Source organism: Peromyscus californicus, unplaced genomic scaffold (genome assembly GCF_007827085.1).
Source record: "Peromyscus californicus insignis strain IS unplaced genomic scaffold, ASM782708v3 Scaffold_11__1_contigs__length_118956290, whole genome shotgun sequence".
NCBI lineage: Eukaryota > Metazoa > Chordata > Mammalia > Rodentia > Cricetidae > Peromyscus > Peromyscus californicus.
Genome location: NW_026294402.1, coordinates 53,867,129 through 53,888,593, shown reverse-complemented (window position 1 = coordinate 53,888,593; position 21,465 = coordinate 53,867,129). Strand labels below are relative to the sequence as shown.

Sequence of the window (21,465 nt, the reverse complement as noted above, 5' to 3'; positions counted from 1 at the left end):
TTAGCAAGGGGTAGAATTAAGTTCCTTTAATACAGTGTTGGGCACTGCAGGTTCAACAGTCAACCAAAGGGGTATGTCAATTTGTGTGAAGCTGTTAACCTAGGCTGTCTGTGCAAATGGGTTGTTCTGTAACCCAGCCTGTTAGCAGGTGGGGGCTATATTTGGCCACTTGACACTATTCAGTCTTACCAATGTACCTGCTGGGACTTAAGACTTCTAACAATATTAAGTTTTTCTAGGAACTCAGTGGCAAATTCTTTTGATTGTTCTACACAGAACAGGTTGCTTTTGTTGAAGACCTCAGATAAACCAAGCAATTCCTCCTGTTTAGGAGCCACCCTATTTTAACGAGTGAAGAAGGGCCTTATATTTTCAGACCATTCAAAGATGGCCAATCTTGACATGATGGATTGGCTCTAGATGCATAAAGTAATGTTTCCTGAGGATTACTTTGTGCCTTAACTAGCACCTGTAAAGCCCTCCTCCCTGACTACACCTATGTGAAAGTTGGGTGGGTCATTAATTTTGCAAGCTACCTGGTCTACTAGAGAAGTCAAGTAAATAAGATTTCTGTATACAAAATCAAACAGTGCTATACTAGTGACTTCACACAAATAGCTATTTGAATCTTACGCCATGGGGACCCAGCTCTCTGGAAGAGGTGGATCAGACAGGGATTCAGGAATTTATATCCTAAAACTTGAAGGGACTCTATCCAAAAACAAATATTGTAGCTTGCTCTTAAAGGGAGAACTCTGCTACTCCTGTTGGTATCACTTCCTTGGAGTGTAGTATAAAATGATGATCTGCACTTATAGATGACCTTTTGTGGGCTTACTTGGGCAGTAGACATTCTAATGGGATGCTCTGAAGTTGTTAACTACATTCACTCTCAAGTTATTTATAACTTAATTGCTGGTATTCCTGGTATGAAAGATGTTTGCTTATTAATAAATTCCTATCACATATCTTGGCTTGTGGTTCATTTCTACCTATATAAGACAAATGCTAGAATTTTCTAATAGGAAAATATGACCTGAGTATTCACTTGATTTGGAAAAGATGTACTTTCAAATTTTTACTCAGTGTGAGACAGGATCTTGCTAAAATTATATAAAGGTCCTGACTGGCCTTTAAGTTGCAACCCTCTTGGTGCTGGGATTTTAGGTGTGTGCCACTATGCACTTTCTAGGGAAAGACTTGGAATACTGTAAAGGTCACGACAGTAAACACCAGAGAATATGCCTCGAGAAGAGTGGTGATAGCGTTCTCTATGCCTTTTCTCTCCCCAAATTTGTTTTTATTATTTTGACAAGCTTGCAATAAAGTCAACAAAATATGTAGTTTAAAAGATCTCCATGATCTATTGTAAAAATCAAATGAGTAAAGTCAGTGCCTTACTGTGACCAAATGTTGGCACACTAATTTCTGTAATCAGATAGCTGGTTCCATGAAATAGTTTCACAGATTGCAAATGTTGTTTCTTTAAAGGACATGTAAGTGTGTGTCTCTAAGATAAATTCCATAATCTAGGGCATTGCCCTGAGCAGACAAGAGCCCACAAATTATACTGAAGAATACAGACTTGGGAACACATGCTCCTGGAATAGGAATTACATATTCATTGTGTGTTTAATTGGTCATACTGTACACATCTTACATTTAGTTGTATATTTTAAGAACTGTGTACACCTGTGTAATAACCCAAAAATGATGGAGAATACTATTAAAGCTCTCTTTAACGCCATCTTTGAGGCCCCTTTTCCAGTGCTTACTTGCTCAAGGCTTTCAATCACTCAAGGTTAGTGTGCTCACTTTTGAACTTCATATAAACATACTCTTGCGTGGCTAATTCATAATGCCTTAAAGATTCTCCATATTATATGTTAGATCATTCTGTAGGCTGAAAAGTAGAACATCCTATACATAATACCAGTTTATCCAGTTTCCTACCAATAACTCTTGTTTCCTATTTGGGGCAATATGAGTTTTTAATTTTTTTAATTGTGTATGGGTATCTGCCTGAATATAGGTCTGTGTCTTTGGAAGGCACTATATCCCCTAGAACTGGAGTTAGATGGTTGTGAGCCACCATGTGGATGCCAGGTCCTCTTTCAAGAGCTGCCAGTGCTCTTAACCAACCATCTCTCCAGTCCATACTATGTTTTTAGATACATGTTTTCTCCTGGTTAAATACGTAACAGTCAAATTTGCTGGGTCACATGGTTACCTTATGTTTAAGGCCATAAACTGTCCTATACGAAGCGTGCATCATTTTGTGTGCCTATGAGTGATATATACAATCTCTAATTTCTCCATATCGAAACATTTCCAGTTGTCGGTGGTCGGTTTTTGAGACAGGAGTTTGTGTAGCTCAGGCTGGACTTGAATTTAAGAAGCTCCTGCCTCCGCCTCCTGAACACTACGATTATAGACATGCACCACCACATCTAGCTCTATCAGTGTTTACTTTTTATACTAGCAATCTTAGCAGGTAGGAAATAACTGATTTTAATTTATGTTATTTTTCCCTTGGTGGTATATACATACTCTGTTTTCACAGTTGGGATGTAGCTTGGTTAAGTGCTTGCTTAGCATGTATGAACTACCTAGCAATGGAGGTTGTGACAGTTATTTTGCATTACTGGGAGTTAAACCTGACCTTGTTGTGCATGCCAGGCCTACTTTTTATTTCATTTTATTTTGACACAGGGTCTTGTTATTTTGCCCAGGCTGGCTTTAAATTCCTGGGCTCAAATGATCCTCCTGCCTCAGCCCCTGATATTTCTAGGACTGCAGTGTCTGTGCTATTGATGTTCAGCTTGTAATTTTGTATTTTGACTTACACATTCTGTGTTTTATGATTTTATAAGTTCAGTATCATAAGCAGTATGTTTTCTGCTGGAAATTTACGATCCATCTCAAGTTAATTGTTTAGACTTTTATGGCATTTTACATTTAGGTGACCTAATATTTCAAAGTTGATTTCTTTTTTTTTTTTTTTTTTTTTTTTTTTTTTTTTGGTTTTTTCGAGACAGGGTTTCTCTGTGTAGCTTTGTGCCTTTCCTGGAACTCACTTGGTAGCCCAGGCTGGCCTCGAACTCACAGAGATCTGCCTGGCTCTGCCTCCCAAGTGCTGGGATTAAAGGCATGCACCACCACCGCCCGGCTCAAAGTTGATTTCTGTTAACAGAATCACATTTTGTTTCAACATGGATATTCAGTTCCAGCAGCTTATTTAAAGGATTTTCTATCTCCCCATTAGCTCTAGGTTGGCACTTAGGTTGAAAATCAGGTTGAAAATCCTGATGGGTTACGTTGAAATCAGGTCAGTTTAGGAAGAGTTAATATTTTATTAGGGATGAGTTAATCTCTGTCCGTAAACATGGTACATATTTTGCCATTTATGTTTTTTGTTTACTTTTTTTTTTTGCTTGTTTTGAGGTAGGGTCTCAAGTAGCCCATATTGACCTTGAACTTCTTATATATAACTAGGAATGATTTTACCTCAAGTACTGGGGTTGCAGGCATGTGCCCCCATGCTTGGTTATTTAGAGTTTCTTATTTTTTTCCTAGTACTTTGTAGTTTCCCTTAGCTTTTTCCCTTGGGTATATACGTGTGTGTTTGTGTGTGTGTGTGTGTGTGTGTGTGTGTGTGTGTGTGTATATATATGTTTTTTTTAGACAGGGTCTTATGCTTATGGCACAAGCTGTCCTTGAACTCAGATTTTTCTGCCTCAACCACTTGAGTACTGTTTTTATCGATGTGAGTGACCATGTCAGGCTGATATTTTTTTTTAAAATATTTTTAAATGTCATTTCTATTTTTGCTGTTATAAAGAAATAAAATTGATCTTACATATTGATCTTGAAGCACACTTAATAAACCTATTCTAGAAATAGCTCTGTGGGTTCCATATATGCAAAATCATTTCTGCAAATGATGGTTTTACTTTTTTATTTTTTTTTTTGGTTTTTCCCATTTTCATTTTGTCTGTGTGGAGGTCAGAGAACAATGTTCTTATCTTCTACCTTGCTGAGGTGGTCTTTAATGTTTCTGATGCTGCCTGGCTTACTCCATGCAGGATAACCCTCCACCTCTTAACTTTTTACATGGGAATTGAACTCAGGTTGTCAGGTTTGTGCAGCTAGCAGCTTTATCTTCTGGACAACCTCCATGTCTCCTTTTCGTATTGTATGCTTAGCATTTTGTCTTGCTTCCATCCTGGTGACAAAATCTAGTATAGTGCTAGAAAAATATAACAGTGACATTCTGGTTCTGTTCTCAGCATTAGAAAGTAAAGATATTAAGGTTTTTTATTAAGTGTGATATGTAGTGGTAAGGCTTTTTTAAATATATGCATCTTACAAACCTGTGGGAGTTCATTTCTATTCCTATTTTACTAAGCATTTTTTAATCTGAAGCACTGCTAAATTTTATCAGATGCCTTTTCTGATTCTATTAGAAGTGTCATAAGAGTTTCTCAGTGTGAAGAGTTAACATACTATACAGTGGGCTAAATTCAGTTCAAGGACTTTGTACACTAAACCCTTGAGCTATTTTTAAATGGCTAGGCTGCAGGCTATACTCTAGTTACTGTCCAGCCTGCTGCCTGCCTATCTGCAGGCAAGTATAAACTTACCTATTTAAAAGGTGGAGGGAGGGGGAGGAAGATGGTTCAGCAGGTAAAGATGATTACTGCTGAATCTGATGGCCTGAGTTCCATCCCCAAGCCCCACATGGTAGGAAAGAAACAATTTCTGCAAGTTGTCCTCTCTCATCCATACACACACACCATGGTACCAGCTTCCTCTAATAAGTTAAATGTAATGTTTAAAAATGGAAGGGGAAAGGTTTAGGAAGGGGAGAAGAAGAAGAGCCAGAGATAATATGCTGTAAAGCTTAAAGTCCTCTTGCTTGGAATCCGGGCGGTGGTGGCGCACACCTTTGATCCCAGCACTCGGGAGGCAGAGACAGGTGGATCTCTGAGTTTGAGGCCAGCCTGGTCTACAAAGTGAGTTCTAGGACAGTCAAAGCTACACAGAGAAACCCTGTCTTGGAAAAAAAAAAAAGGTATTCTTGCTCCCTCTCACTCAACAGTAACACTGTCCAAGTACACTGTCTATGGTGATAGGAATATACATTGAACTTAAAAATATGGTAGCTAATTAATGGTTATTGAACACTTAGATGTGATTAGTGTAAATGGATTTTTACTTTCAGTGAATTTAAATTTAAATAACCTAATACGTTCTGTATGGGATTGTTTAGAACTAGAAATCATATATATATATATATATGTGTGCCAGAAATGGTACTTTTATAATTTTATGCTTTTATTTGCTTTTTATATATAAACTTTAGAGTACATAGTATTCTTCATAGTTTCCAGTAAATCTAAGGTTTTATCTGATATAATTTCTCAAGTCTGAATGCCAGGGATTGAACCACACTGGCACAAGGCTGCTCTATCGCTAAGTTCTATCTCCAGCCCTCCACTGTCATTTCTCCAGAAATGACTTCTCTGACTTTTCATTGGTTGTAGAATATATTTTCCTTTTTCTTTGTGAGGGCTGTTTTATTTGGATACAGAACTGTTACATTGTTTGGGACAGGGTCTCTTTGTATCCCAGGTCGGCCTCAGATTTGCTGTGTAGCTAAGGATAACCTTGAACTTCTGATCCTCCTGTCCCCACCTCCCAAGTGATTCCTGCTTGGGTACAGAATTCTGATTCCATGCTGACTTTTTTCTGTCAGGACTTTAATTGTACTGCACTCTTGGGTGTTTGATCATTTCAAGTTTCCACTGCCTGTGATGCCCCTCCTCCTGTGGTTGCATTTTGCTGTAGGGTTGTTTTTTTGTTTTGTTTTGTTTTGTTTTGTTTTGTTTTTTAGCAAGTTGCCTGTAATACTTCTAGGTAAGTTTTCTTTAAAAAATTTTTTTATTATTTTAAGATTATGTGTATATGTATGTATCTGCATGTGGGTATGTGCTCATGAGGGCAGGTGCTCGAGGAAGCCAGAAGCATCAGATCCCTAGAACTGTAGTTACAGGTGGTTGTAAACTGCCTGACATGGGTTCTGTGAACTGACTTGGGTCCTCTGCAAGAGCAGTAACAACTGATGACCCATATCTCTGGCCCATTTTCGTTTATATAGAGATTACTGAACTTTTCAGATCAGTGTTGATTTCTTTCATTAAATTTGGATAATTCACATATTTCTCATGTCCAGTCTGTCTCCTGAGATTACTGCTGTATGTAGATGTCTCTGCTATTATCCTCTAGATTTCATACAACCCCCCCCTCCACACACACACACCCACCTCTTGTTTTCAATGTGCATGCTTTTCATTGAACTGTGTTTAAGTTCTCTGGCTTCCTGATGCTAATCTATTAAAACTATCTGATGAGCTCTTCATTTCTCTTATTTGTATTTGTTTATTTTGTATCTAGCCTTCCATTATACTTGTACAGTAACCATTTACTGCCAATATGTCATTTTATAGCCCTGGTTGTCCTGGAACTCACTCTGTAGACCAGGTGACCTCAAACTCAGAGATCCACCTACCCGTCTCTGCCTCCTGAGTGCTAGGATAAAAGGCATGCATCACTGTAGCTAGAGTTTTCCTGCCTGGCCCACAGTCAGGACAAATCTCTCTCATCTGCCAGTCCCACAGCCACTCAGACCCGACCAAGTAAACACAGAGACTTATATTGCTTACAAACTGTATGGCCGTGGCAGGCTTCTTGCTAACTGTTCTTGTAGCTTAAATTAATCCATTTCTATTAATCTATACCTTGCCACGTGGCTCATGGCTTACCGGCATTTCACATGCTGTTTCTCATCATGGCGGCTGGCAGTGTCTCTCTCTCAGCCTTCCACTTCCCAGCTTTATTCTCTTCCTTGTCCTGCCTATACTTCCTGCCTAGCCACTGGCCAATCAGTGATTTATTTATTGACCAATCAGCAACACACTTGACATACAGACCATCCCACAGCACTTCCCCCCCCTTTTTTTTCAAAAGGGAAGGTTTTAACCTTAAGAAAGTAAAATTATATATAATTTGGGAATATGGGCGTAGCTTCTCTTACTACTTCCTGCTGGAGGGGGGTGCTGTATCTTATGGGGACACAAAGAAAATTTTAGGATTATGGAGTAGTCCATGAGGGTGTATCATCTGAGCCAGTCGCCTTGAAATGGTTCTGGATGTTGGATCATCTGGGCCATGGTGTCATCGGAGACCTTTCAGGGGGTCTTGGCTGGTCAAACCTGATGTTATCTTAATCTGGAATAAATCCATAGCCCCTGGCTTTCTGTGGGAACAAAAGCAGAGTCTCCTTTCCAAAGCAACATATCCTTTTATCCAAATTTTGAGGTCAAGGTATCTTTAAAATATACATATTGGTTTATCTCAGCTTCCTTTACAATCAAATATCTCTCTGCAGTTAAGAATCCCAAAGACAACACAATCCAGATTCTCTGTGTAATATTTATCTTTACGTGGCTTGTTTTTTATATTAATTTTACTGTCTCTTTAAAGACTTTATTTTTAAAAACTATGTATTTGTTTATATAACTGTATATATCACCTTTTTTGTCTCTTTCAAGCCTACGTATCTTTTACACACATTGTAAACTATTACATCTCATCACCATTGTCCAGCTTGTCCCACTTTTTTAAAAAAAGATTTCTTACAATTATTTTATGTGTACGAGTGCTTTGCTTGCAGGTATGTCTATGCACAACATGCATGTCTGGTGATCAAGGACATGATGATCCTCCCTATGGGTGTTGGGAATTGAACCTGCGTCCTTTGCAAGAACTCTTTGCAAGTGCTCTTAACTACTGAGCCAGCTCTCCAGCCCTAAAATTGTTTTGAGATTTATATATTTTACGTGTTATGAGTGTTTTGCTCGCACTTATGTCCTTGCACCATATATGTGTCTGGTGCTTGTGGTGGTCAGAAGAGGATCCCCTGGAACTGGAATTGTGAACAGTTGTGAGCCACCATGTGGGTGCTAGGAACCAACCCTGGGTCCTCTGCAAGAGTAAGAGCTCAGTGGTGGCACATGCCTTTAATCCCAGCTCTTGGGAGACAGAGGCAGGTAGATCTCTGTGAGGCCAGCCTGGTCTACAGATGGAGTTCCAGGATAGCCAAGGCTACTAAAGAAACCCGTCTCAACAAACAAACAAACAAAAAATCAAAACAAAAATGAGTGCTCTTAACCACTAAGAAATGTCTCCAGTATCTTTTTTGTTTTTAAGGAATTTGTCGTTTTTATTTTATGTGTTTGTATATGAAGGACTATTTATATGTGTACCACAGAAGCCAGAAGGGGGGTCAGATCCCATGTACCTGGAGTTACAGGCAGTTGAGAGTTACCTGATGGGAGTGCTGGGAACTGAACTCCAGTCCTCTCTCTGCAAGAGAGACAAGGGCTATTAACTGATGAGCCGTCTCTCCAGGCCTGGGAATTTTTTTAAAATCCACAAATGGAAACATACCATATTCTCTTCACCTTTCCCCCATATAATCTAAACCTGCTTTTTTTCTTTTACATCTCCGGGAATTTTTACAAGCTGGATAATACATCTTACAGTAGCATCTTGCCTTGATTCATTTAAACTATCCTTGGTGCTGGACATTTGGATGTGTCTAGTATTTTTTTTTTAAAGATTTATTTATTTATTATGTATACACTATTCTGCCTGCATGTGTCCCTGCAGGCCAGAAGAGGGCACCAGATCTCATTACAGATGGTTGTGAGCCACCATGTGGTTGCTGGGAATTGAACTCAGGACCTCTGGAAGAGCAGTCGGTGCTCTTAACCACTGAGCCATCTCTCCAGCCTGTGTCTAGTATTTTTTTTCTGAGAAGCAAAGCACCGTTTATGCTTGTAGTGCTCTGCCTCCAAGCGTTCTCCACTAATTACTGTTATTTATACTGTCATGAATACAGTTCCTGAAGGACTTTGAAAATAGGAACACCTAGTGTTCTTTTAAAGTGGCGTTTTCCTACCATATTGACTGTATTCTTGGCATTAACGGTGTGGATCCTGTGAGGGCTGGATACTTCTAAAGAGGCCTGATATGCTAGAGTTGCCCAGCAGGAGGCATCAGAACAAAGTTGCCTGGGGACCTTAAATTCCAGAAATTAATAAATACTAAATGGATATTTATTAATTAATAAATTAATAAAATACTAAAAATGGAGAAATGCAGCTGCAGCTTCTTTAAACTTACCCTGGAGAGATGGAAGTTGTGCTTAATGCCTCTCCTGCCACCTACCCTGCAACCATAAAAACCAAACAACAGCCATCGCTGAGCACTCGGACACAGCTACATGATCTGACAATCTGATATGCAGGGCCACCTTAATGGGAGTTTGCTAAGGGAAATGAAGATGTGCATGTGACCACACAACATGCCCTATGGAATCTCTAGGGTTTTTCTTTGAGGACATTCTGATTACCTAATTGAAACACACTAAGTTTGATGAATGAAATTTGAGAAACTAATGTCCTTTTTTATGAAAACGGAAGCTCTTGCAATAAAAAAAAAAAAAAAAGGATGCTCTACCTTCCTTCTAAGGCCTCGGGACAAAGAGAGATGGGTAAAATGTGCCAGCGGGTAACAATGCTTGCTGCCAAGCCTGATGGCCTGAATTATATCCTCAGGACTGACTTCCATAAATTGTTCTCTGACCTCTACATATGTGCCCTCTTCGTGATAAATACATGTAAATTTAAAACATAATAAAGGCCTCTGCATATTAAAATATTTTCCTCACAGGGTCCCTTCCGAGGAGGTTTATATATTGGGAAACAAGATCATTAACTTTCTACTAACACCATCCTTAAGGCACTCCATCTTAGTACTGGCTGAACAATTCACCTAATTCGTTTTTGCCTTTTGTTTTTGTTTTTCCAGATAGGGTTTCTTTGTATAGTTTTGGCTGCATCTAATTTGTTTCTGAGTTTAGAAATCTGGCAGTATTCCTTTGACATGCATCTCTCTTTCCAAAAGTAATTTCTATGACCCTGATCCTAGATATACTCTAGCTACTTCCTACATTTCTTTAAGGTCTTCTTAGATAGACGAGGCTAGCCTATCTTGGATGATCCTCCTGCCTCTGCTTCCTAAATACTGGGATTACAAGCATGCGCCACTGTGACCAGCTTGTTTGTTTTGGCGACAAAGTCTTACCATATAGCCAAGCCTAGACTGGAGCTCACATGTAGTCCACAGTAGCCTCAAATTCATGCCAATCCTCCTGTTTTCAGCCTCCTGAGTGGTAGAATTGTCGGGCCTCTTTTTCCTCCTCTTTATTTTTATTTACTTACTTACTATTTTTTGGGACAGTGTTTCATGTAGCCAGGCAGGCTGACCTGGAACTCACTATGTGATTAAGGCTGTTCATGAATTTCTGGTCTTTCTGCAGCCTCTCAAGTGCCAGAGTTACAGGTATGCACCACCACCTGCTCTTCCTTTTTTTTTTTTTTTTTTTTGTGCCACCTCTTTTGTCCAAGCAAACAAATCTAAGTTTATCAATTCTTGATTTTTTTTTTCTTTTTGAAACAGGGTCTTACTATTTAGCCCTGGCTGTTCTGGAACTCCTTATTGTAAACCAGGCTGGCCTCAAACTCACAAAGATCCACTTGCCTCTACCTCCCAAAGTGCTGGGATTAAATGCTTGCCACTGCACCCTGCTAATTCTTGGCATTCTTTTTTGGTTTTTTGAGATAGGGTTTCTCTGTGTAGCTTTGCGCCTTTCCTGGATCTCTGTAGCCCAGGCTGGCCTCGAACTCACAAAGATTCACCTGCCTCTGCCTCCCGAGTGCTGGGATTAAAGGTGTGTGCCGCCACCCGCCCAGCAATTCTTAGCATTCTTAATTCATTCTCCACTCAGTAGTTAAGAACTCTTTAACTGTTCATTCTTATCAAGCCATTCCTTGCTCAGAAGTCTCTAGTGCCTTCCCACTGCCCTTTATAACAGCCTCCCTCATATGGCCTTGGTGAGTCTACACTACTCGACTGTACAACCTTCTCAACCATGGGAATCAATACTTTCTCAGTTTTTTCTTTTCTAGCATACTGTCCTCTTTTGTGCTGCAAACTAGCCATGCTTCTTTCATCCTCAGGGTCTTGGCACAATTTCTTCCTCTGCCTTAGAATTCTTCCCTGGTCTGCACGCTCCCTCAGCCAGTTTCCTCCAGCTAATAATGCCTTATTCTTCAGATGCAATTAAAATACCTCTTACCTAGAAAAAGCTTGCCTTGCTACTCTAGGTTGAAACCCCTGGTTATTTTCTCCTATTGTTTTACATTTCTCCTTCTTAGCAGTTATCACAATCTGAATGCTCTGTGGTACGTCTCATTAATTTTGTCTTTATTACTGGCATAGATAATACGTCCATATAGTGTAAAATTAAAGTTGTAAAAAGTCTACCTCTGTTCTTTGCATCCCTGCTACCCGGTTCTCTTCTTTAGAGGTAACCACTTTTAGTATCTGAATATCCTTCCAGAAATATTTTCTAATGAAGAACCGTGTACGTAATATTCTTTATTTCTGCTTTCTCTTATTAACTTAAGTACTATATTGCAGTTTTGCACATTGTCATTATCTGTTAGTGTACGTTGGCATTTCTTACCATGTAAAGAGTTGCCTCTTTTCACATGCCACATAACATGAACCTCTTGTAGTTTATTTAATTTCTACTGTTGGGTATTTAGGTTGTTTTTCAGGCTTTGGTTTATTCCAAACAATGATGCATTGGATACCTTTGTATGTAAAGCCATGTCTCATGTCTATACGTATAGAATAAATTCCTATAATTGAAACAACTGGGTTAAAGGGTATGTGTATTTTTCATTTTGGTAGTTGTTGCTAAGCTGCTCTTATCGGAAGCTTGACCAATTCGTTTCTACTGATGATGAAGAAAGCATGTTTTCCTCACAAATATGTCAGTGAAAATTTTTGTTGTCAACATAAGAGGTAGATCACATCTCTTGGAAATATAAGTTTGCATTATTTCTCTTGCTGGCAGTTTTATTTTCGTATGTTTAGGCGCTACTTGTATTTATTGAGTGAACTGTTTCTTCATAAACTTCGCTTCGTTATCTAATATCACACTGACATGCTACACTCTAAAGTCGTCCAGACCGGGGCAGAGATCATGTCTGACCTCCGGCTGCGTGTTCCCTCACCCTTTCCTTCCGAGCTATGCCATCTGTGGCCACCCCCAAACTCTGGAGACTCCAGGAGCTTACCAACCTCACTGCCGCTGCCTTCCACTACTTCCTTCCTGGCTCCCCGTCTTCCTCCTTCCTTCCCGGACTTACGACTTCCGGTTCTGCTGGCTGTCCGGGAAACGGTTGGCTTCCGGTCGCGCAGCGGTGGGCGGAGCCAAGATGGCTGAGGAGAAACTTCGGCTGGTAAGCGCCGAGCATCTCTGAGGAATCGTGGCCGCCTCAGGGCGGGGCCGGGCGGGGCGCCGAGGCGGTGGGGAAGCGCCGCGGCCCGTCGCGCTGCCCGCCGGGGTGGGTGTCTGGGCGAGTGCGAGCCTGTGCAGCGCTTGGTCTGTACTGGGACTGCTCCTCCGCTTGGGCAGCAGAGAGCGTTTTTCACTGAAGTGGCTGTTTTTCCTACTCTCTGTTTGTTTGTTTGTTTTTCGGGGTGAGGGGGCGTACTGCACCTTCTCTAGACAGTTTTTGATAACCCATGGATTAGAAATTTGATAAGACGAAGCCTGGAAGCTCTCATCGCCCCTGCCCATGTTTTCCCTCGTGATTAATGTTTTGGAAATGCTGTTTGAGAATTCAACTGCTTAAATTAAGCGCTAGTTAATTCTCCAGAACAGCCTACGTGAATTGAGGCTGACCCAGTAGTAGTTGGCTTTTTGCAGCACTGTCCATCTCTCATGTCCTTGCTTGTTTGTGCCAGTCTTGTGTGTGCGGAGTATTTGCTATGGTGTTCAGACTGGCTTCGGATTTGCTGCAGCTCTCCAGCCTTAATCTCCCGAGTGCAGGCATTACTGGAGTGCGTCATCACTCCCAGCTGAACTGTTTAATTGACTTATAATTGTACGTTTATGAGGTACAGGGTGATGATACTTAAGTGCATGCGTACTGTGTGTAATGGTCAAATCAGTGTAATTACCATTTCTATTTTAGCATTTATTCTTTGCAGGTTTGGAGCCTTTAAATTCCTCCCCCCTGCCCCCCCCCCCCCAGTTCTCCATAGAATATAAATTGTGAAGAGTAGCCATCCTCCTGTGCTGCAGGACATAAGCATTTGCTCCTCTGATCTAGTAGTATTTGGTTCTTATTATTGAACCTTTATCCCTCTCCATCTTCTCTCTTTCCTAACTTCTTGTTCTACTCTATTTTCCCATGGAATTAACTTTTTTTAGCCTCCACAGAGGAGCAAGAATGTGCCTTGGTTTTCTCTGCCTGTCGTATTTTACTTAGCTTAATTTTCCCCACACTGCTGCAGATTAGACCTCACTCGTTTTCATGACTAAATGGTATGTGCATTCCACAATTTCTTTATCCATGTGTTTTTATCCATTGTTGGGCACCTCCATTGATTCTCCACTTTGATACTGTGAACAGTGCTGCAGTAGATGCACAGTCTCTCTGATACAATGGATCAGAGGGATGTTTTGTTGTCTTCTCACATCCCAGGCTAGCATCCAAGTGCCATTCTCTTGTCTCAGCACCAAGGTGCTGGGATTATAAGTATATGCCACAGGGCAAAGCCTGATTATTCTATTTTTAGTTTTTTGATAATATTTTTAAAATTTATTTATTTGTATTTTATGTACATTGGTGTTTTGCCTGCATGTATGTCTATGTGAGGATGTCAGATCCCCTGGAACTGGAGCTACAGACAGTTGTGAGCTGCCATGTGAATTGAACCCGGGTCCTCTGGAAGAGCAGCCAGTGCTCTCAACCGCTGAGCCATCTCTCCAGCCAACAGTAGTTTTTTGTTTTTTGTTTTAAAGAATATGTTCATAATTGGATCAAATTTCCAAGAAATCCCAAATATGAAACCTTGTCCCTTACTTTTCTGTTGGGTTTCAAACCTTGCCCTGCACTAATAGAATGATTTTAGTTTTTTTATATTGTCTTTTAAAAAACACCATGGAAAATATAGACTAAATTAGCAGACTCTGGTTGACAGTTTTGTAATGTAGTGTTGTTTCATGTAGGGCCCTCTGTTGTTTGCCCTTTTATTTGCAGAGTAATCACAGCAGTCTATAATCAGAAAACTCAATTCAGAGAAGGAAGCTCAAAGCATAAGCTAAAAATTAAAAAAAGCGTGATTAATGTTACTAGGTTTAAGATATCTGCACCATTGTTGTGGGGTATCCACCAGAGAAGACTGCTCGGACATGGTTTTATTAAGCCAATAGAAAGTCTTTATTAGCTGGCTGGCTGGCGACTGCACAGGGTGTTCAGGATCCCAGTGTAGCCCCAAGCCTCTCTCAGGGTGAGTTTTAAGCACATAAACCATGTCCTGGGTTGACATACTTCAGTTAACAAGAACAGTTAAAGAAGCAGAACTACAGAAGCCAAAAGGGAAGGTTAGCACATTCAGAGACTTTCGCAGAACTATGACTTTGATGGATTAGGTCTCTGTTTTCATTTTGGCAGGTGTTGCTGTCTGTGTGCTGAGTTTTATGGCCTGAATGGTACCTCCATCATGGAGTCAGTTGTGCTAAGGTCTGGGGGCCTACTAAGGTCTGGAGGCCTGTTACAATCATAAGGGAAATGTATAATGTACACAATCCTAAATATGAGATATAAAGAGTAATATATTACCACAATACTGCAGTACCATACCTTTTTACTTTTTTTGAGACAGGTTCTTAGTATGTGGCCCTGGCTGGCCTGGGGCTTGCTATATAGCCTGGGCTAGCCTTCAAATGACTGAGATCCGCCTGCCTCTGCCTCCCATGTGTGGTGTTGGGATCAAAGGTGTGCACCACTGCACTTCGCATGTGTCTTACTGCTATAGAATATAAGTATGTAACAGACCCTGAACTTAATTTCTTTGGTGGCAGAAACTGTGCTGTATGTTTGAGTCCAATCGTATTGACAGAGAATGACTTTAGTTTTGAAATGACTTTAATACTTGATCCTTCAGTTACTTATTTTCATTGTTTACTGCTAGAAGTTTTTTTTTTTTTTTTTTTTTGTAGTCATTTCGTATTTTCAGTGCATGGAAACTAGAATTTTGGGGGGTATTTTGTTGTTGTTGTTGTTGTTGTTTTGAGATGGGGTCTCACTATGTAACTTTGGTTGGCCTGGAGTGAGATAATGTAGATCAGGCTGGCCTCAAACTCACAGAGATACTCCTGTCTCTGTCTCCCAAGTGCTGGGATTATCTGTTCATTTTTAAAGTGATTTAGGGGCTAGAGGCTAGAGAGTTGGCTTAGTGGTTAAGAGCACTTGCTTGAGGATCCTCTTGTAGAGGATCCAGGTTGGGTTCCCATCAGCCACATGGTAGTGTTCGCTTTGTGACAAAGGAAAACATACATAGATCTGTAGACAGATGCTGTCTATTTGGAAGAGAGGAGCTAGAGGTATAACATCCTGGTGTAGTACTTACCTAGCACATGTTAGCCTGGGTACACCAAGACAAAAACTAGCACTACAGCAGTACAAAACAGATATCAAAACCAAAAATAAAACCCACACTTTCCCCACCATAGTCCTAGCCTTGGCAATGCTGTCATGGTTAAGAGTTCTTCTAGGATATACCTGCCAGTGCATTGCTGGGTCATTGCATGTGTACATCTTCAGCTTAATTGTTTATAGGAAACTCTTAAGATTTTTTATCATAACGTATGCTTCTACCAGCCGTTCTTTAGATTGCTTACATCCTTACAATTGCTATTTCATTAGAATTTCTCAGTTATGGTAGATATGAAATTATGCCTTACTGTTATATTAATTTGTTGTCCTGATTATTGGGGTAGAAAATCATTGGCTGTCTCTTCCTGAGGCACTGTGTTTCTTTGTATTGCTTATTTTTGTACTTTTCTGTTTTTCTGGTTGGTTTGTATTATAGTTTCTGCTGCTAATCTTTTGTTATTTGGGGGTTTTGTACTACAAATACCTTCCCTTTATTTATTTATTTTTCATTTCTGAGGAGAAAATAAGCCTTAGACCCGTTTCTTCTCCTATACACACCAATAAGACATATTGCTTCCTATACCAGATGTATGTATGTGTAGGGTTTTCCTCACACACTAAACAAGGGAGCAGTTCTGCAGCAGCAGCAGATACCAGCTGAATATCTCTTAAATATAATTCTGTTCAGACAGTACCATTTGTCCAGAGCTCCATCTCCAGGATTGCCCCTTTCTATGTGCCAACTGAGCTGCAGCTTGTTAATTTGCTTCTGAGCAGCTGGCTATTAAATCATACATGTAAAATACATATAAGATAATAAATCCTTTTTAAAAGAATGATTGTTAGTAGGCTGAGTGGGGACCCAGCAGTGACGGTCTAGTTAGTCTTCTCGGCCGCTGTGCAGCATTCCGAGAATAAGATCTGGAATGGGGGGAGGGTATTATAATGTATCATCGGATTGGGTAAAGAATCTCTTTATTGGCCACCAGTACCAAGGCCAAGGGAGATTCAGGTTCCTCTGACCTGTCTTAGGGAAGAGAAATTCTAGTACATATGGCATGTCTAGGGAAGAGAACAGATCAAAAGAGAGCTGGGGAGAGGGAGTAGGAGGGAGGGAAGTAGGAATGGAAAGTAGGAGGAGAGATGCTTTGAAGCCCTTAATAATGTTCCAGTAGTATCCTAACCATTTAGGAAGTAACAAAGGTTATGAGAGTTATAAGCCAGCAACTATAGATTTAACTCTGTGTGTGTGTGTGTGTGTGTGTGTGTGTATGTGTATCTCACAACTCTTTTATGAAACAGAAGTTCTTCATTGTAATTGAATCTGAGCTCTGTTCAATCTTTACTTTCTGTATACTTTAAATTTTTTGCCTTTCTGCTTTTAGTCTTTAGTCCACTCTAACCAATTTTCTTTTTGAATGTTTCATCTGAGGTCCATTTTATCTAGTATGTTAATATTGATACTTTGGTTCCCTTTTTTTTGTATTTTCTTGATACATCTTTCTATTCTTTGTCTTAACATTTTAATTTTGTAATTATAAAAATAACATACACCTGGCAGCGGTGGCGCACGCCTTTAATCTCAGCACTCGGGAGGCAGAGGCAGGCAGATCTTTGAGTTCGAGGCCAGCTTGGTCCACAAAGTGAGTTCCAGAACAGCAAGGACTAAACAGAGAAACCCTGTCTTAAAAAACAAAACAAACCCCCCAAAAACATGCATCTAGATTTTTACTGTTACCATATTTTTAACATCTTTCTTTTGATTAATTTGGTGTATGTGTGTGAATGTGCATTTGTGTGTGCATAACATAGCACATGTATGGAAGTCAGAGGACAGACAACCTAAGGGGGTCAGTTCTTCCTCTACCATATGGGGCCCAGGCTTGAACTCAGGTTGGTAGGCTTGGCAGCAGGTGCCTTTACCTGCTGAGCCATCTCACCAGATATCTATCTATCTATCTATCTATCTATCTATCTATCTATCTATCTATCTATCTATCTATCTATATGTAGATATAGATATTATTTTTTCAGAGCTGAGGGCCGAACCCAAAGCCTTGTGCTTGCTAGGCAAGCGCTCTACCACTGAGCTAAATCCCCAACCCCGGTATTTTTTGTTTGAGGATGAGTTCTTTCTGTGTTTCTTAGGTTGGCCTCAACCTTTTTGGCTTAAGTGATCCGCCTATCGCAGCCTCACGAGTAGCCGAAACTCCAGACAGTTGCCACTATGCTTTGCTTGGTAATTTTAAAGATCTGTTTTGATTTTTTTCTTGTGACTGGAGAATTTCGCTTTGCTTTTCTCTTGCTTTTCTTGTCCTTCTGTTCCTCTCATTTTAAGTGTTGGAAGTCATGTACCTGGAGCTGCTGCACAGCCTGTAGTTCACTCCACCAGTATCTCCTCCTTGGAGAGGGACCTTGTGACTCTAGTACCTGCTGAGCTTCCTGAAAAGTTCCTTGTACGTTTCCTTAGCTCCTCCAGTCTTGTGAACCTCCTTCCCCTTCAGGAGGGACTGTTGCAGTTTGGAGGAAATAGCTACACAGCACCACACTGCTTCTGCCAGCTCTGACGTTCTCCGTTACTTTGGAGTGTGCTATTGATTATTTTCCTCCATTTTTGGTTTGAACATTGGGCTTTTGGGTTACTATGTTATAGCAACAGTCATTTATTCTCAGAAGCTTGACAAGGTTATGAGTTTTACACTTTCCATGGCCAAATAGAGACAACAGCAGCAATAATCTGTGGGCTTAAGAACTAATGTCTAGAAGGCAGTTTAACAGGCCTATCATGTTTGTTTAATAGGGTCAGAGCAGTTCCTTCCCCACTGGAACCTATGACCTCCACAGCCATAGGTCTCTGTCTTAGCTTACAGTACCAGGCAGATGTTTCCTCCAGTGAGGCCAGTCTTCAATCCAATCAGAAAGTAATTGATGACCCTGGTGGGTACATCTTGCATGGCATGTTGGTAGTGGAGCTTGCAGGTCCATAGCGGAGCAGGACTGTGAGCAGTAGTCATCCCCACACCCCCACCCCCACCAGCCTGCATATTGCTTTTTGACATTTGGAAAGCCAGCCAGCAATGCTGGAGCTCCCAGCCCAACTCCAACCTGATACCTCCATGTCCTCCAACTGAAGTGTGTGGTGTTTTAAGCAGTAGAGTTCTCCCTGTTTAGTTCTGGCTTGCCTCCAACAGCAGTAGCAGTAGCCTGTATTGTTTTGGAGGCCTTAGGGGCCTCCTTAGCCAATAACTCATGGGAAGTAGTCCACCTTTTATACTAGGATTTTTACCCAACAAGCTTAATGTCTCCTGAGTGCCCTTTCCCACCCATGCCTGCTTTTATTCAGATTTCCCAACTGCTGTTGTTACTGTCTTTCCAGATGCCTTTTGAAATCTGTAAGACTCTCAACGCGTAATAATATATAACAAAAGCTTTTCTTTTGCATGTATTTGTGTGCATGCTGTGTGTATGTGTGTTTCTGTATGTGTGGGCTTACGTCTATGGTGGGTGAGTGTGCACATGATGCATGTGGATGCCCAAAGGTATGATATCTTTATATGTTGCTCTTTACTTCTATTTATTGAGGCAGGGTCTCATTTGAACCCAGATTCCGCCAATCAGCTAGGATCTTGTTTCTGCCTGCTACACCTACCCAGCTTCTGTGTGGATTCTGGGGATCTGTATTCCAGTTTTTTAACATGTGCAGGGCAAGCATTTTCTCCGTGAGGCTTCCCCCAGCTCTAATGAAAACTTTCTATAGAGGGTGGGTAGGATCACTAAAAGCCCGCTCCAAAGTCTGCTGTAAGCAAGTACCAGATAGTCTTAGGTGGATAAGGAGACACTAAAAATGAAATGTTAGTAAGGTTCAACATAGCAGGAGAGATCTCATCACTTGTGTCAATTTTTGGCTCAAAGAGCAATGTTGGGTATGACAGTTGCATGGGTAGCTAGCCCTCCATAATCCACAGTCATTTCTATGAGCATCCTGAGTGCTGATGTACACCTTCTGACCTCTGATGACTTTGGCTGGGGCTGACTTGTGCTGGTTAGCTTGATTCTTGCCCAAGGGGAAGCAGGGCTGCAGTTTATCTTGCTGTGCTAGCTGTTGGAGCTGCCCAATTCCAGCAAGCTCTGGGCCAGTATGGTGGCACTTACCTTCCCATCACCAGACTGTTGAAAGGATCCTGGCCTGTGTGAACCAGGTCCACTTGCAGTGTATTTTCTTGCAGGGGAGAAATGGACACCACATACTCTGGAGAAATAGCTGTCCACTTCTGGAACAAACAATCTTTTTTTACTTCCACTTTTTTTTTTTTTTTAAGCATTGATGCATTCTGTGAATTTTTGCTTGGGCTTCAAAGTTCCCCAGAAGTTCACTGGCACCACATTTTTTTGTTAATTTTTTCACTAACAACTCTTGTTCAATACAAGTCTTGGCACATGTGCCTTCTTACTTATGTCCTGAACGGAACCCAGTCTCTGCTTTGTTTTTCTCTCATCCCATTTGAATGCTTTAGCATCTTACAAACTAAACTTATGTATATGCCTATTGAATTATGTCTTTCAGGGCCTCTCCTACCTCATAAAGATCTTGTCCAACCATGGGATTCAACAAAACCACTAAAGCCCCATTCCTGTCCTGAGTGCCTGTTGAATGAAGTGCATTTCTTACTGGTTTACAGGCTTTGGTCTAAGTAGTTCGGCAATGGCTGTCTCTCAAAGGGAAGGCCAAGGATCTGATTGGTGTTCAGTCCATGAGACTGGATGTCTCAGCAGTCCTAATCTGGTGCTGGAGTCCCAGGGAAATCCTAGAGAGCTTTCAGTTTTCAGTCTGCACTAGAATCCTAAAGAAGTAGGTTCTAGCACCAATGAGAGAATGGCTCATGAACAGGATAGATGACCTTGCCAGTGAGACTGAGGGCAAGCAGGCAAAAAGCACAAGCTTCCTTCTGTGGGCTGTCAACGGAAGGTGTGGCCCAGGTTTAGTGTGGATCTTCTGACCCAAATGATCCAACCAAGGAAAATTCCTCACAGGAGTGCCAGCTGCTTAGGTTTTGGTCAATTCCAGATGTAGTCAACTTCAAAACCAAGATTAGCCATCATAGTAAGTGTGTATATAGATGCTGTACATGTGCTATAGCATCCACATAGAGGTAGATGACAACTTACGGAAACCAGTTCTCTTATTTCAAACACTGGGTTCTGGTGATTGAACTCAGGTTGTCAGGCTTGTGAGGCAAAAGTGTTTAGCTGCTGAGCATCTCACTGGTCCTTCTTTCCTTAAAACTTTTATATTTATCTCCTCTCTCTCTCTCTCTCTCTCTCTCTCTCTCTCTCTCTCTCTCTCTCTCTCTCTCTGTGTGTGTGTGTGTGTGTGTGTGTGTGTGTGTGTGTATACAGTAGCACACATGTGGAGGTCAAAGGACTTCCTTCTATCATGTGGATCCTGGAGGTTGAACTCAAGTTGTTGGACTTTCTGAACCATCTATAGTGCTTTGGGGCCCAGTAGACGGGGCATTAAACCCTGCCTTTCTCATGCCTAATCCCTTGGGAATGTCTGCCCCTCTGTTGTCTTCCAGAAGCCTCAACCTGTAATAACCAAGTGTTCCAAATGACTTATGTGAGACAGTCCATCAGAGGCTTTATTTCCCTTGTATTGCCTTAGGTTATGCAGCTTTTGGCTCAAGGAAGGATGGGTAGTTATTTTACTCAGTTTTTTTGCTTGCATGGCATTTGGACTGATCATGTCCACCTCCATGTCTAGAGTCTCAGGCTATGAGAAACTCTTTCATTCCCCGTTTAAAAGTCTCCCCCCAGTCCA

The 21,465-nt window shown here is 41.0% G+C and overlaps 1 protein-coding gene across 1 annotated transcript in view; it reads left to right on the top strand.

Moving 5' to 3' along the window:
• Positions 1-12,377: 12,377 nt before the first annotated feature.
• Positions 12,378-21,465, top strand: part of Bbs4 (Bardet-Biedl syndrome 4) — a 39,998-nt gene continuing 30,910 nt past the window's right edge. Inside the window, exon 1 of the mRNA XM_052762390.1 lies at positions 12,378-12,440. Coding sequence (XP_052618350.1) covers positions 12,417-12,440 — 24 coding nt within the window. The 5' untranslated portion in view covers positions 12,378-12,416. The remainder of the gene's footprint in view (positions 12,441-21,465) is intronic.